The 16754-nt window shown below is 46.2% G+C and overlaps 1 protein-coding gene and 1 long non-coding RNA gene across 2 annotated transcripts; both read left to right on the top strand.

Moving 5' to 3' along the window:
- Nucleotides 1-448: 448 nt before the first annotated feature.
- Nucleotides 449-2378, top strand: LOC120703478. The gene is made up of 3 exons (XR_005686990.1): nucleotides 449-651; nucleotides 1172-1245; nucleotides 1336-2378. It is a non-coding gene; the product is annotated as an uncharacterized LOC120703478 (long non-coding RNA).
- Nucleotides 2379-3855: 1477 nt separating this feature from the next.
- LOC120702019 lies at nucleotides 3856-4308 on the top strand. The gene has a single exon (XM_039985797.1). It carries the CDS (start codon nucleotides 3856-3858, stop codon nucleotides 4306-4308), a length of 453 nt encoding a protein of 150 aa, XP_039841731.1.
- The last annotated feature ends 12446 nt before the right edge of the window (nucleotides 4309-16754 follow it).

A 16754-nucleotide genomic window follows, 5' to 3' on the forward strand; every position in this document is an offset into this window, starting at 1 on the left:
CCCTTGTTTCTGCACTTCTAGGCATATTTCCAGGGCTTCAAAATGCCATGAACTTTGCTTTCAAATGCTCATGCTTTCAAATACTTTTGCGGAACACCCTATGGAGTCAAACTTTATGTACATGTCCATCATTGTATTCCCAACCTGCACAATAATGGCCATGACAAGTGAGATGTTCGCATGTCTCTTGCTGTCTTGGAGAATAACATTATTCCGAGTAAGTCAATCCTTTTTAAAACCATGAAGATCGACTGATATTGTTTTAAAGTATTTCAAATGGTCTACTTCCCATTTTGTTCGGTCATCAATTAGATCTATCTGTCAAATAGGTGGTGCAATTCTACTACTGGAAAGCACATGAGCTGGCAGCAAGGAGGGAACAAAGTGCCGTTTGTTCAAGACAGTCTGCTATCCAGTTATAATACATCAGTCAAGAGGAATTGCAGTACCATTACCATACAATCACACACTTGCACGAACCATATTTGGATCAATTAACACTGCAGAAATTGCTTTTGAGGAATGATTTTGCATTAGGTGTTGCTATGTGGGAGAATTATTCAGAAGAGTTAAAAGAAACAGTTGTTGATATTTTTGCCATACTGGTTGTCCAATGAATCCATTTTCGCCGTTGATTCCTCTGAGCTACAGGTATGTAAGAAAGTAAGCAGCGATCTGGACTTATGCTTTCTTTTACATAAAAGAAGTTTAGTCTTGAAATTGTTCTGTTGTGTGTAAATTTCATGCTTAGTGTAGACTCCCTTTTTTTTTTAATCCGAGAACAAACTGCAGTTAGCATGGATGATGGCCCAAATTTAAGTATTGGCTGCCAAAACTACCATGCACCTCTGTCTTGATCGCTCATAGAAACACAAGAGCGCACATGGTTCTTAATTCGTGGGTTCTGTAGAAAATATTATTACAGTCCAGTCCTATATAATTCATAAGTCATAAGTAGCTCCCATCATACAGCAACTTATATGCTAGAAACGAATGGACCTTGCAGGCATGCACATTCACATTACATCTCTGCTCCTGCTGTAGTACGAAGTTCGTGGCCACAACATGTTTCTTTGCAGATGAACTACACACCATGTTAAATACTAGCATGTTTTTCCTTTCTAGACCACTTACGCCACTTAACACAATGTCTTGTTTAAATTTTACACAGAGAGCTGAACCAATCTAATTCTCCAATGGTGATTTGGATCTGCCTCATGCTTCAGCGATATAGCTGGAGGGGAGGTATGATTTTCTCAAGCTCCACTGGGAATGCTGTTACAGTATATTCCTATCAACGTCATAAAAAATGAAGTCAGCTTGGTCCTGGTGTAGCTGGAGGGACTTGAACCCTTGCCCATCAGAAAAGAACTCGAGGCTATCTTGATTTGGCTGGAAGAATCCTCTCCATGCTCTGGAACCACCACCACCTGTGAAGTATTGGATTGGACTGGAAGCAACAGAAGCGTGTACGCTATGTAGGTAAGACCACTTCACGTGATTTGTTAATATTGGCATTCATGTTGAATTCTAAATTACTATAAAAATTGACTTTGGTATAAATGGATGTTAACCTGTCTCTGGTGCTTATGTGTTCCAGGCAGTGGTCATACTCATTGATGTAGAAGTCAATGCCGTTAATCTGGAATGTTGCAAAATTATTAAGAAACAATCCTTTTCTATATACAACAATATGATTGATATGAAAGCTTCCACAGGTATTCTATGGGCTACCTGGTTCTGCAGTACATGTCTTGGTGGAAAAGTGGCCAGAGCGTTGAGATTTGTAAGGTGAGTATACTACTTTGTAAGGTGAGTACATGTCTGGGTATGTAATTATGAAACATTTCCACAAATAATTTTTAGTATCTTCTTCTAAAGTAATAATTTTATAGTATGATATAAATAAGAATAATATCTCCTTTCATGTAGGCATTCAAGTGATTATCTCATTCTAAAGTACATGGCTACATTTAATAATAACCAGGCCCTATGGTTAGTATATACCTATGGTTAAAAGCCATGTGTTGTATTTATTTTAGATTTAATGTAATTACCGACTATGTTACATGAGCCAATATTTAACATTTAAGTATATATAAATGACTTTTGGACAGGATCGAAGAGCAATGCGACTGAATTTCTTAGTTGATATGCTGGCACACGAGGCAAATTCATACCGGAAACTACTTCCTGACGTCAGACACTATCTTAGGTGCATCACAGGGAAAGATATAAAATAGATTGCGTTAGTCATGGATCCCTGGCTATCTTTTTTGGGTTAATAATTATCTTCTTTTGTGATACAAATGGATGAACTATTTGTGGTATACCTTAATACTCACTTTATATATAATGTGGTTTCATAATATTCAATATTTTATGATATTTACTTTTGTGTTGTACTATAGTTTTTTCTGCCCGTAGCAACGCACGGGCATAATCCTAGCCATTTATAATGGAGGTTCATGCTGCAAACCTTAGGTATAGATACCATTTATAATGGAGGTTCTTTACAATAACCGTAAGTGAAAACGAGTTAACACCAGCGGTTCCATAACCAATGGTGATAATTGCTATTTCTATAGTCACTTGAGTAGTGGTGGTTTGAAAACCTCCATTAAAAATCTTACGGAACTGCCAGTAATTATAACTTTTGTATTAGTGATCTCACATTCGGTGTACCGCACATGTAAAACAAAATATTTGTTTCTGTGAAGCATTTTTCCCTCTGAAAGCAAAAACACACTTTCATTTATGAAGGCGAACAAATTTATGCGGAACAATATTTTTTATTAAGTGGAAACTCTGGAACAATTTGTCTCTTGAAGTTACAACATTTTTGCATCAAGTGCAATAGTTTCATTTTTCAGTGTACTTGTCCAAGCACGTGCAACGGCAATAAAAGGATTGATGCACGGTACCGTTAAGGCAAGCATGTGATGTCTGTACTATGTTTCGCCAAAAGAAGTACTATGGCATCTCAAGACTAACTTTTTCAGGACCCTAGATTAAATATCTATTTTTTTGTTCACGAGTGAAAATCAATCAGAATTTATCTGAAACAAAATTTTCTTGTGTTCAGACGCCCGTCGAAAATAAAAATTTATTGTGTTTAGACGCAGTGTGATTTGTTGCATACTTTCGCTGTGAACTCCCTCCATCTCATAAAAAGTACAATTCTGCGTTTGAACAAAAACCCACAAAGAGTGCAACTTTAGAGGTTGGATCTCAACTACATGCCTAAATAAATGGTCACATTTGATTTGCATGCCAAAATTAACTGCATGTGGCAAACCCATGAGGGTATAAGAGTCTTTTCATGCGATCACTAATCTGTCTTAAAAAGTTAGAATTGCACTTTTCATGAGACGGATGGAGTATGTCTATTTAGTTGTTAGATTTGATGTTTTATATTAGAGTTAAATGCACCAGCAACCCTCAAACTTGTCCCGAGATGCTATTTAGGTCCACGAACTCGCAAAATCGAAATCTACCACCCTGAACTTGTTAAGTTGTACTACTTAGGTCCATACCACTTGACATGGCGCAACATGACATGAATATTTGCAAAAATATCCTTCAATTTTATCATCTTTTATATCTACATCCTCCGGCTGGCCCGCATCTCCTGACACCGCACGCCGCCCATCTTGCCTGACGCCACCGCTCGCCTTCGGCCTACCCACCTCAACGACGCTGAGAGCCGCTCGCCTCTGGACGTGGCGGCGCCGGGGCGGAGCAGCTGCGGCATGAGGGGGCCATCCTCTCCCACCTCCGGACCTCCCTCCCCTTCCCTGCTCTGCTTGACTGCTCCCCCTCCTCAACCACTCTCCCCAAATCCATGGCCGCACAATGCACGCTCCCTGCTCCTGCTACCACTTCTCCTCCTGGCACGAACCACCGCGGCCGCGGCTGCGGGCTCCCTGCCACTCGGACGACCTCCACACGCTGTGGGCCTTCGCCGAGAACCTCACGGCCGCAGCCGCCGCTGCCCTCCGCACCGCGTGGTCCTCGTCACCCGCCGCATCGCGCTGCGCCTGGGACAACGCGGTCTGCGACGCTGTCGGCCGTGTCGCGTCCCTGCGCCTCCCCGCCAACGGCCTCTCAAGCCCCCTCCAGCCGGCACCGCTCGCGGGCCTCGCACGCCTGCGGGACCTCGAGTCCTCGACCTCAGCCGCAACGCGCTTGCGGGGCCCCTCTCCGCGCTCCTCGCCGCCATGCCCCCCCGCCCTTCGCGCCGCCAACCTCTCCTCCAATCTGCTCCACAGCGCGCTGCCCGACCTCGCCGCGCTTCCGGCGCTCTAGGCGCTCGCCGCACGTCCGCCCCTAACGGAGGTGAGCGGCGAGCGGCGTCAGGTGAGGCGGGCCGGCCAGAGGCGAACGGCGCACGGCGTCCGGCGAGGCGGGCCGATTGGAGGATGTAGATACAAAAGATGATAAAATTGAAGGTCTTTTTTGCAAATATTTAGGTGGCAGATTTTGATATGGACCTAAGTGGCACAATTTAACAAGTTTAGGGTGCCAGATTTCGATTTTACAAGTTCGTGGACCTAAGTGGCACATCGGGACCAGTTCGAGGGCCGCTGGTGTATTTGACTCTTTATATTATTTGCTCGACCCACCATCGAAAGCCCGCTATTTGCCGTGTGCCCTTAGTTTGCCGTATGCTCGAAAGCACGGTAAAGAACCTCTTCGCCATGTGCACACACAGTAAAATAAACACACGGCAGCACGCGTGTGTTTTTTTTGGCACACGGCAAAGTAATATATATCCATGTGTTTTTTACACATAGCAAAATAATAAAAAAATATTTTCTCTTCTCGAAATTTTTGACATGTGGAAATTAAAAAAAATCAGACATTTGCCGTTTGGCTTGATCTGGCACACAGCAAATGACTAGGCTTTACCATGCGCGTAGTGTGATTTAAATTTTGTAAATGACCTCGGATGGGGAAACGGACAAAATGAAAATTGTAGATCTTGAAAAATTATGATACTTTGTAGTTGACAACTTTTTTATTTGAATTCATTTAAGGTCTCAAACAAGCAATTTACACTCGGTATAAATGAATCTAGCTTTTAAAAGATTTTAAAAGATAGTACACTGCGTAGGCCGATAGAATTGATCCATATCAGCCCTCCTGCTAAGGTTGAGCCAAGTACTAGCTCATAGCAATTAAAAGATAAGTACAAGAGATCACTTCTTCAATGATCTAGCTTTTAGCACAATAAGATATAAATGAATCTACGTCTTAATTAAGAGATAGCTCTTCTCTTTCCTCTCTTTTTCTCTTTTCCACCTAGACATACATATTGGCCTTGTTTGGTTAGGCCGGCTATTCTTGTACGCCTATAACGTACGTTTTCCAAAAAAAGAATCTTGTCTGCATGAAGAATTAAATGAAGTCTATTTGCAAAAAAACCTTTTCAGAGATGGGTGTAGCTTTTCGCGACAAATCTAATGACGGTAATTAATTAATGATTGACTACAGTGGTGCTACAGTAACCATCCTCAAATCACGCGATCAAAGACTTTATTGGATTCTTCATGGTTCCTAGCGCAGGGGTTCTGGAGTGGATTTTGTAAACTGACTTTGTTTGACACCGTAATTAATGGTCAAAGTTTACTATTTTTTAGAATGGCCATAACCAAACAAGGCCATTGTATTTTACTCCGTATATGCTAGCTGCCTTGGCATCATTGGAGGAGGCCTCAGGAGAACTAGTAATCGCCAGCATCGACGACATCGCTATGATATGGCGAACAAATACACAGAAGCACGTCGCATTACTGTATGATTACCTGCAGCATGCGTGTCATGGATTTGACGCTCCAGTTGACGCGCAGGCGCAGCCGAGGACGGCGTGGCAGTCGCACGCGTGCGCATGGACCCCGACCGCGCGCAACGGTTGCACGGCAACGAAACCCCAAGCGTGCAAGCAAACGCGCGTCCATGCACATCGCCCGGCCTGCGTCCGCCGCCGTCCTCCTTCCTCCATGCACGCGTGGAGGGGCAAGCACCTGAGACGGCCATGCTGGCAGCAAGCAAACCGGGGCAGCGGGCGGCGAGGTGCCAGTGCCTGGCGCCGGCTGAAGTATTTAATGCACCCAGATGGGCGGCCACGCGACCACGACGTCTTTGTGCTGCGTCGCCGTTGGCGGACCGCGCGTCGGCAGCCGGCCGGTTGCTTGCGGCGGCAGGCAGCATGTATGCGTGCCGCCGAACGTGGGGAAGGCGGTTGCAGACATGGAGTGGCAGTGCAGTGTGCAGCGACGTGCTGTGGTTCTCACGAGGGTAAATATCCCTGGCAAGTTACTTTTCACCATTGCTGCAGTTCCCATGGCCTCCTTCCTGACAACACATTCCGTTAGGCAACCCCCAAGAACAGCGTCTAGCTCCTTTTTGCAATCTAATACGCTTAATGGTTTTACGTTGTATGGAACCCTCCTTTAAATTCCCTTTGCAAAAGTTGAGCAAACTCTGACCCATATAAGGTTAGCCCAAACTTTACTTGATTTGTAACATCGGTATAACTTTTTTGTTCCATTTGATTTGTTACATTGTGTATAAATTCTTTGTTCTGTGAGTTCCTATCAGTTATATTTGCACGGACGAGCTTAAACATGAAGACACAAAAATAGCTTGAACCAAATGGGAGATGGACTCAAAATGTAGAAAAATGATCACTAATAAATAGCCCTTGTCGATTTGATCAAAATGGACATATGGATCACTTAAATTGGACTCCAAATAAAAGAGTATTGGCGACCACAAAGTGCCAAGTGCTGATAGCACCGATTAGATCAGTAAATAAGTCAGTTAAGTTGTTGTTGGTTCTGAGGGTTGAATTGCAGAATGGAAATCACCATTGCATAATTTTCGTTGAGCTGATTGAAATGAACATGTGGATGACTAATCGGACTCCAAATGAGTTATGCATGGCCGATGGAAGGTGAGGTGCTACAATTGATAGACTAATCCATAATGGGTCGGTCATTTTAGAGAGGTTAAAAAGGGTTCTTTACCCTCACCGATTGATTCGGTCCAAAGGGTCAGTCATAGCTAGCGGAGGACAAGTTGACTAGTCTGAAACCGAAACTGACCTAAGATCGAGCAATTGAGCCGAGATCGAGCGGAGCACCGATCGATTTGGTCATGAATTTCTCGCATCACCGAATGAGTCGGTCAGTCACTGAATTTGTGGATTTGGAAGTGTTTTGAAGATCTACTTGGATTTAGGCTTTCCTTAGCCAATATATTGAGGGTTTGGGACTTTTTTAGTGCGCCTCTTATCTGTTGCACAAGTCCATGCTTCCCATAGATAGTTGAGGGGTGTAGACCGCTTGGAAGAACCCACTCAAATCTATCAAAGATTGTTGCTCTTTTTTCCATTTGCCCTTGTTTTTCGAACCCTAATTGTTGTTCGTTCTTCATCTAGACGACAATTGACAACACCCTTGCTATCCCACCGAGCCTAGGGCACTCCACTTGCTGCCATGCCCTGACCGGTCTCTCCAGATGTGGCGTTCTTGGGATTCAAGTCCTTCGATGGTGTGCCTTGTGCATCTTGCTCGTTGTTGAGAGAATATGTTGTGCCGACGGTTGACCAACTTCCTTCAAATATTTGCCGGATGCTGGAAGAGCGCAAGAAGAAGTATGATGAAGAGGAGCTATAGGTGGTGCTTGCAAGGTTTCAGGTCCACCAAAGGGAACACTGTCACAAAGGTCAAAGACATCACTTCGCCTCTATTTCCACCAATGCATCTACCAAGGTAAGAACCACCATAAGTGATCCATCTTCTGGTGTAACTATTGATGTAGTTCAGAAGATGCTTTGCTGAGCGTGATGCGTTTTGAGTAGATTGGATGAATAAAAAGGACCCACAAGTTCTTAGTAAAAGACCTGCGCACTTACTACTAGTTATATACTTTTGTTTATTGCACTACTACAATTCTGGATTTTGCGAGGCACTTGAAAAATGCCTCTGAGGTGTACACAAAAAGAAAACACCTCTGTTAATGCCCAGCATTAACAGAGGCGTTCGTTTCCTATTAACTGAGGCGTTTACAAAAAAACGCCTCAGTTAATCAATTAACTGAGGCGGATGATTTAAAATAAACACCTCTGTTAATAACAATTAACCGAGGTGGTTGTTTTAAGGCGCCCGCCTCAGTTTAAAGCCCGCCTCAGAAAAAATAGGCCCAGCCCGTTGGCCCAGAAAACCCGATTGCAAACACACACACACACAAGGTTAGGGTTTAATCTCATTTCTCTCTCCCTCTCCCTCTCCCTTTCCCTCAGCCGCCGTTCCGGCCCAGCCCGACGGCCTGCACGTGCGTCGCCTCCCTCTCCCGCGGCTCCTCCGACTCCGGCTCCATCGTTGATGACGGGAACGACGCAGCGGCCACCGCCGCCGCAAAGCGCCGCCAACGCATCGCCTGCATCGTGCTACAGTACCAGGATGTGGTCACCCACTTCGAGCTCTGCCTCTCGTACCTTGCCGACACCAGCAACGAGGCAGCGGCGCTCCGCCGGGAGAACGATGAGCTCCGCATCGCCAACGAGGATCTCGCCAAGCTCGTCGACGAGTTCAGCAAGCTGAGCCTCACCAAGGAGCACCCCATCCCACTTCGCCCTCTAACACCGCTGCCAGCCAACGAAGAGCATCTCCGCCCAAGCCAAAGAACGCCTCTGAAAATAAAAAATGCACGGCTCTGAAAATAAAAAATGTAGTAGTGTTGCTTCTAAGGTTACTCTACCAAAACCAGCAGCTGTACCTCCATTACAACAACCCTCATATGGCATGACGTTAAATTTTTAGAGTGTCTCCAAGAGTGCTAAAAAAACACTTCAATAACTTATTTTGGGTATGAAGCTGAAAATCAGCGCTCCAACATAGGCCCAATTGTCTACCCAATTTTTTTGGCTTGCGTGAAACCAACAAAATCCTGAGCCAGATATCCGCTGGTGCCGGCTACTCCCAATCCTAAATTTGCCACAGATGCCACCAATTCTTGCTTCCCACGCGCCTCCCACTACATGTTTCCCTCCAAGTCACGCCAACTTTCTGAAACACCGCCTGGACAGCATGCCTAAGGAGCTGCCGCCGTGCACAATATCTCCTTCCAACGTGCCGCCTCCCATCCTTACAATGTTGTTGTGGCCCTCCTTCCCTCCAACCAGCTCATGGGATCCCCTTCGTCCTCGGCAGCAACTCTGGTTCGTGCAAATCTCTGGGTCCCCTCCCCCAGTGCTCTCCCTTTTGAATCAAATTTGCTCCTGTCAATTGATTGTTATCAACAATGCAGGTTCCGTTCATCCAACGACCAGATCTTCTTATTTTTGAATGTCAGCTCCGCTTCGTGCACGACGCTGCAACCCATCCCCTGTCGCTCTCCCTTGAATCGATGCTGCTCCTATCAGTTAACTTGATTCATTCAGTTATCATATCAATGACTATGAAGGATCGGAACGAATGACTAGATGGGGGGGGGGGTGCTGTGAATGAAGCCTTTAAAAAATTCTACTCAATGAGAACAAGGGTTATGTCATGAATTCAACCTGACATGCCTCTAATCTAAGCACCAAGAACTAATATGAAAAAAGGGTTTTCATGGGCCGGTAAAAATGCATTTTTAGGGGCACATACAATCTAGGACAAAAACTTGGGGGCCGATGTACATTCGAAGCTGGGATCCACTCGAGCTGATGTCCCTATAGGTGTTTTTTTTCCATGAGCTACACCATCCATCTACCCAAAAACCAGAGTCGCGACCACCAATCCTAACCCATCAGGTTGACTAGACGACAGATATAATAGACTACATCCTCAATGAAAGACAGCCTGCAAACAAGACAAAAGCTGCCCGCATCGCAAGGAGAAGCAAGGACTACGTCTTTGTTGGCAGCAAGCTTTACAAGTGTGGTTCCCATCAGTAGTACTCATGAAGTGTATACCTTGCGAAGAGGGTAAATCTTTGCTGGAGGAAATCCATGAGGGTACACGTGGAAATCATGTTGCATCAAGGACTCTGGTCGGGAAAACATTCAGATCTGTATTCTATTGGCTTTAGAAGTGGCAGACGCTGAAGACCTGTAACACCCGGTTTATAAAAGGACATAATCCGAGCAATCATATACGTGCCAGGATCAAGTCACACATATATACAACAGAATGAACAATATATCACAGCACATATCACGTAAAAAGATATAATAAAGCGAATATGAATGTTATTTATTACATTAATGACAAAATGTCTGATACAGAGTATGCGGAAGCATAAAACATATACGATAACTCTCGTTGGAAGCTGAGCAGGGCGCCACAGGGACGTCGACTGGGAGACGAATGCATAGAAGTCCTCGTACGCCTGGTAGCTCTGTGTGAACTCCCTCACGTCGGCAGGAACTGAGCAGCAGTAGAGTATCCCCAAGAGGAAAAAGAGTAGAGTAGGCAAGAGTGAGTACACAACTTGTACTCAACAAGTATAACACAAACTATGAGGCTCTAAGGTTGGCTGACTTAACTGCATTAGCTTTTAAGTCTTGGCAAAGTTTTATTACAACTATTTACTACAAGTTGATGAATTACCATAAAACCCAGTTACATAGTAATTAATCAAAATTAATTATGAACTACTGAGAACCAAACCAAACCAACCACCCGGGAAAACCCTCCTAACCAAAGGAAGATAACCCCACTAATCAAAAGGAGGATCTGTAGCGCTCATGACTGTGAGCACGGCTAGTATACCAGTTTTACACTCTGCAGAGGTTGCACATCTTTACCCACAAGTCGTGAGCTACGCTAGTTGTTCATCACACTTTCATAGGTGAGAAGGCTAGCAAACTCACTACGAGGCCTTTACAAAGAATCTCGTTGGTAAGGAGTAACCGCGAGGGTGGATCGGCGACTATCGAGCAGGTCTAGTGGGCGTCAAGACATAGGTGCACAGACCAAGCACAGACGAGGCCACTCAGTACGAGGGCCATAGAAGCTTAACTCCCCTGCCCCACAGGTAAGTTACTCCAAACCAAAAAGACCTAATTATTACGCCAAGACCATCCCATTCCAGTTTTGTGGTAGCGCTGTTGTCCCAGGTTGTCGCTCTATGAACCGGTCCTTATGGAGAGTGGCCAACCGAGCACTAAGCACCGTGCTGGCCCCCCTAAACCATGTTTCTAACAAAAACCAATTTTTAACGAGACGTGAGCCCCTCAAACGGGCCACTCGCAGAATTAAGTTGCATATACCATTAATCAAATTAATTAAAAAGGACCAAGTGTGTTATAGCGCAGCAACCTAGCACAACTAACCAAAATGCAACCCAAGGGATATATAAAGGATATAAAGTGGCTGGGAAAGTCCTTATAGGCACACAGTATTAAAATGCAGTATGAAAATGTATTTAAAGTGATGGGTGTTGTTCATGTTATACTTGCCTTCCTCAAACTGCTCCTGCTGCTCAAAGTGCTCAGAAGGTGGGGTTTGCTCCGGGTATTGGTACTCCTCTGAAGGATCAACGTCTACTCACAAACACATGGCTAAAAACAAGTCCAGCACAAACACATACATGCAAACAAGAGCAAACACTAAGAAACAGTACAACAATACATAAAAATAGCAAACAAAACTAAGCTAGAACTATTCTATGCGTTACAACGATCGCGTGGACATAAAGAGTGCCTAAAACGGAGCTAGAGCGCGAAAACTAGGCTTAAAACAAGGTCTGGGCTTTTCTGCAAGAAAAACTAAGTTTCTGTGGTTTTTCTGCAAAAACCAGGGGCCTATACATAATTAATGGGTAGATCTAGGGGCTAACGTGCAAAAACTACAGCTCTGGACTACGGGTTCTATTTCTAAAGAGCTCAGGGGCCAAAACGCTTAAAACAGGACTTAGCTGTAAATACTTTTTGAACAGACTTGGACCGCGGGTTGAATCAGGGAAAAGCCAGGGGCTCTTTAGCAAATATGCCAGAGCGAACCGGTATGGACAGATCTGATCTGTTGGATCTAGATCTAAAGACCCAGGACGAAGGGGTAAGCTGAATCTAATCTGGGCCGCTGTTTCCGGATCGGGCGGCCAGGATGCATGGGGGCGCGGGCGGTGGCGCTGGGTCGCCGGAACAGAGGTTCCGTGGTGGGGGATCGCCGGAGTTGGCCGAAATCGGTGATCCGGGGTCGATTCGAGCGGGGCTTTGGCCTGGGAGGACCAACGCCTCATGCGTGATCCACTAGGGCCTTGTGCGCGGGTCAGGGATGGCCGGAGAGGGGTGTTCGGCGGCGATGGCGGCGCTGCGGTGGTAGAGAACGCCGGCGAGTGGTGTCCGTGGCGTTCTGGTGCTGGGAAGTGAGCGTGGCTAGGTCGTCAAGTTTACGCAGCAAGAGGACGAGGTATTCCAAGTCTCGCGGGGGGTGTTGCCGTGCTGCAGAGACTCCGCCACGGTGCAGCCATGGCGTACGCTGCGGCGGAGCGCCGGCGCACGTTGTGCCGGTAGCTGGGGTGGACTACGGGCTACATAACCTAGCGCAAAAGGAAACCGGGGGCCCTAGGGTGCTTACCGAGGCTTGGAACGGGCGGGGACGTGACACAGATGTGCCGGCGGCGAGGTCGAGCGGCGGGTTGTGGGCGGCGCTCGCGGAGGGGATGCTGCAGGGGTTCTCCGACCTCTGGATCCCGTGATTTGTCGCGTGGGGTTCCTGCGGAGGTGCTATGGGGGTCAGGACGGGCCAAGTGCCACCGGCGGCGAGAAATCAAGGTGGTGCCGCGACTCACCGGCGGCAATGCGCGGGCACGATTCCTGCGATGTAGAGGCTTAGGGCCGGAGCTGAGGGCTCTGGAAGCTTTCTGAGGCTACGGCGGGGCTATTGCGGGGGTTGGCCGAGACTGGGGGGCGGCAGGTCGGCGTCTCCACGGCGGCGCGGTGACCTCTGCGCGGCGGGGCGAGCGGGCGGTGGTGCTGGGGTTCGGTGACGGCTGCAGTGTGGAGGATGAGGGTGCAGGGGGTCCGCGCAGGTGGTTAAAAGGGCAAGGCCGGGATCTCGGCGTGCGGGATGGGCAGGGGAATCACGGCGAGGATCACGGCCGTGATTAGGGAGGCCGTTGAGCGAGGGCGCTAGGAAGACGGGGGAGCTGACGAGCGGGCCCAGGATGACAGCGAGAAAGGGGAAGACCGCGGGCGACGCGCGAGCAGAGGGATGGGCTGCTGCGCTGGGCCTTGCGCCTCGCGGGCTGAGCGCGGGAGAAGGGAAGTGGGCCGTGCGCGGGGCTGAGCGGCAACCTGGGTTGGGCGTTGGTGTGGGACGCGCGGGGAGGGGCGCTGGGCCGCGCACGGGAGAGAGGGCTGGGTCGACGCTGGAGTGAAGGGAGGAGGAGTCGGGCTGGGCCGCCCGAAGAAAGGAAACTGGGCTAGCCGTGTTTGGGTTTTGGGCTGGGTTTCTTTTCTATTTTCTATTTCCTACACCACTCAAATCTATTTGAATTCAAACTAAAATTTGAATTCAGCTCCTATGCATTCAAACAAAATAAAACCATGCACCAGCATGAATGCAACAACATGTTGACCTAAGAAAAATTTTAATTACTTGTGAAACAAAATTAGATTAAATGCAAGACTAAACATAGTAAACCTTTGAAAATTAAATAAAGCCAATTAAATTTATTATTAAATACTAAAATTTAAATTAGGGTGTTACAAATCCTACCCCCTTATAGGAATCTCGTCCTGAGATTCTGGCCTGGCTAGCAAAGAGAAACAAGGATGGGATTAAGTTCTACGCATTCCTGAGTGGGGTTCTCATACCCCCATGTCTTGAGTTGGCAGTATGTTGAATCTCATGCTCAATTTGCTCTCCTGACAAGGTCTTGACCTTTACCACTCTTTTGGTAGGCTGCATCACAAGTTTGTTTCAAACTGACCAATTTTGACCAACGATGATGTCGATTCCTGTTGACAACATTACTATAAGGTCCTCAGGGAAGGTTGCCTCGCCTATCCTCATGCTGACTCGAGGACATATGTAACTGGAGATCTGTTCTTTTCCTGATGATTTGACGACCATTCTCCTCCTCATGGGAAGCTTCAATATCTCATGCTTAGCAGCAAACCGCGTGCTGATGAATGAATGTGTAGCACGAGGATCTATCAACACTGAGGCTGGAAATGAGTTGACTTGAAGCATACCAAGAATAACTGGACTATTATCCCGAATGGTTTCTGCTGATACATGGTGAACTCTACCCTGGAGGTACTCTTTTGGTCCCTTCTTGGATTGCTCATGCTTTGTACGATCACTGCACTCTGGTATCACCTGCTACTAAGCCTGATCATTCTGGGCATCTTGCTTGGAGCAGTTCCCGGAAATAAGGTGGGTCTCGTCACCACTGGTACGCGGGATTGGTGAAAGGTCCTCGACTGGTGCTATCGGTGACAGGTGATTCTGGGGACAACTTTTGGCATAATGACCTTCTTGCCCTGCATTGGTAGCACAGGCGCGCGGCGGGGAATGGCACTACTTGGTTGACCTCCCTGTGAACTTAACATCCCATCTTGCATTATTTCTGCTGCTTGCTTTTTGGACTCCTTGCGGCCACGTGGCTGAATCACCTTCATAGTGATAGTCAGCCCATCAACATAATCATAGAGTGCTTGGTTTTTGACCTATGTATCTCCAGAGCACTCAGGATCCTTCCTCTTCTGGATGGTCTGTAGCTCTTCGACCGATGGACCGTCAAGGAAAAGGGAATCCTCTGCTAGCTGCTCTTGATGAGACCTCTTTCTCTTTGTACTGGAGAACAACCTCTGGTTCCTCCTAGTTGTAGCTTCGTCTTCAGTCGCACGAACTTGACGACAAGGGACGCCGTAGAACTGGCAACACAGGCAAGCCTTCTCACCATTCTTCGGGTGGTATGTTATTTGCAACGACTGATCTTGTATCGTTATCGGTTGCTCCACGGAAAATGTTGCATGAACACCATCACCCATTGCACTGTCTCCAAGGTTGTTGTGTTCAGCTAACATCTGAGCTGGGGTAAAGAGGAAACACAGATTGGTAAGGTCAAGGAAGAGAGAAAACCCCAATATTTAAGGTTCTATCTTATTTAGACAACACTGCCCAGGCATCACTGCTGCTAACTCTAGATGGGTGTTGCATAAATCCGAAAAAGGGAACTATATCATAATTCTTCTTCCTCATCTGAGCGATTCTCAAATTCTCATGTACTGTCTGTAGGCCGGGGTGTCACATCCCTACCCCCTTACAGAAACCGACGTCCTCGTCGGTGAATCCTGAAATATCACATCCTCTTCGTATTATCCTTCTTCTCAACAAGCAAGACAGGAGAAACCCAAGGCATGATAAGGTGGAGAGGATAGAGTGGTTGGTTTTACTCCCAACGATCTAACTCATTTTATTAATTAATTAACTTTTAACTTAATACTTATTTTTATTAAACAAATTTAACTACTAAGCTATGCAATCAACCAAAGATCCAAATCAAACATTTGCACAATAATAGTCATACAAACTTTATACTTTAGCCGAGCTTAACACACCACTCGACTAACACAACGCGTCGCAGAACATTCTATCATGCTATTATAAAGGGGTCATTTAGCTTACACTTATGATGGTCAGTCGACTTACTTCAGGCCAGAATCTACGAAAACTATTCTATAAAGAAAAATCAAGGCAAGACGAGTAAGAATCTTAGAATTCAAGGAGTATAATAGCAAAATAGTTTCAGCAGACAAGGCTTAGAGAGAAGAAGACCTAAAACTCGACCAGTTCTATCTAGGCTTTCGTCCTACAGTCGATATAGCACTGATACCACTCTGTAACACCCGGTTTATAAAAGGACATAAACCGAGCAATCATATACGTGCCAGGATCAAGTCACACATATATACAACAGAATGAACAATATATCACAGCACATATCACGTAAAAAGATATAATAAAGCGAATACGAATGTTATTTATTACATTAATGACAAAATGTCTGATACAGAGTATGCGAAAGCGTAAAACATATACAATAACTCTCGTTGGAAGCTGAGCAGGGCGCCACAGGGACGTCGACTGGGAGACGAACGCCTAGAAGTCCTCGTACTCCTGGTAGCTCTGCGTGAACTCCCTCGCGTCGGCAGGAACTGAGCAGCAGTAGAGTATCCCCAAGAGGAAAAAGAGTAGAGTAGGCAAGAGTGAGTACACAACTTGTACTCAACAAGTATCACACAAACTATGAGGCTGTAAGATTGGCTGACTTAACTGCATTAGCTTTTAAGTCTTGGCAAAGTTTTATTACAACTATTTACTACAAGTTGATGAATTACCATAAAAACTAGTTACATTGTAATTAATCAAAATTAATTATGAACTACTGAGAACCAAACCAAACCAACCACCCGGGGAAACCCTCCTAACCAAAGGAAGATAACCCCACTAATCAAAAGGAGGATCTGAGCCGCTCATGACCGTGAGCACGGCTAGTATACCAGTTTTACACTCTGCATAGGTTGCACATCTTTACCCACAAGTCGTGAGCTATGCTAGTTGTTCATCACACTTCCGTAGGTGAGATGGCTAGAAAACTCACTACGAGGCCTTTACAAAGAATCTCGTGGGTAAGGAATAACCACGAGGGTGAATCGGCGACTATGGAGCAGGTCTAGTGGGCGTCAAGACACAGGTGCACAGATCAAGCACAGACGAGGCCACTCAGTACGAGGGCCATAGAAGCTT

Source organism: Panicum virgatum, chromosome 4K, assembly GCF_016808335.1.
Source record: "Panicum virgatum strain AP13 chromosome 4K, P.virgatum_v5, whole genome shotgun sequence".
Lineage (NCBI taxonomy): Eukaryota > Viridiplantae > Streptophyta > Magnoliopsida > Poales > Poaceae > Panicum > Panicum virgatum.

Coding starts and splice junctions, on each gene's coding strand:
- LOC120702019 (XM_039985797.1), top strand. CDS start 3,856: ATGCACGCTCCCTGCTCCTGCTACCACTTCTCCTCCTGGCACGAACCA.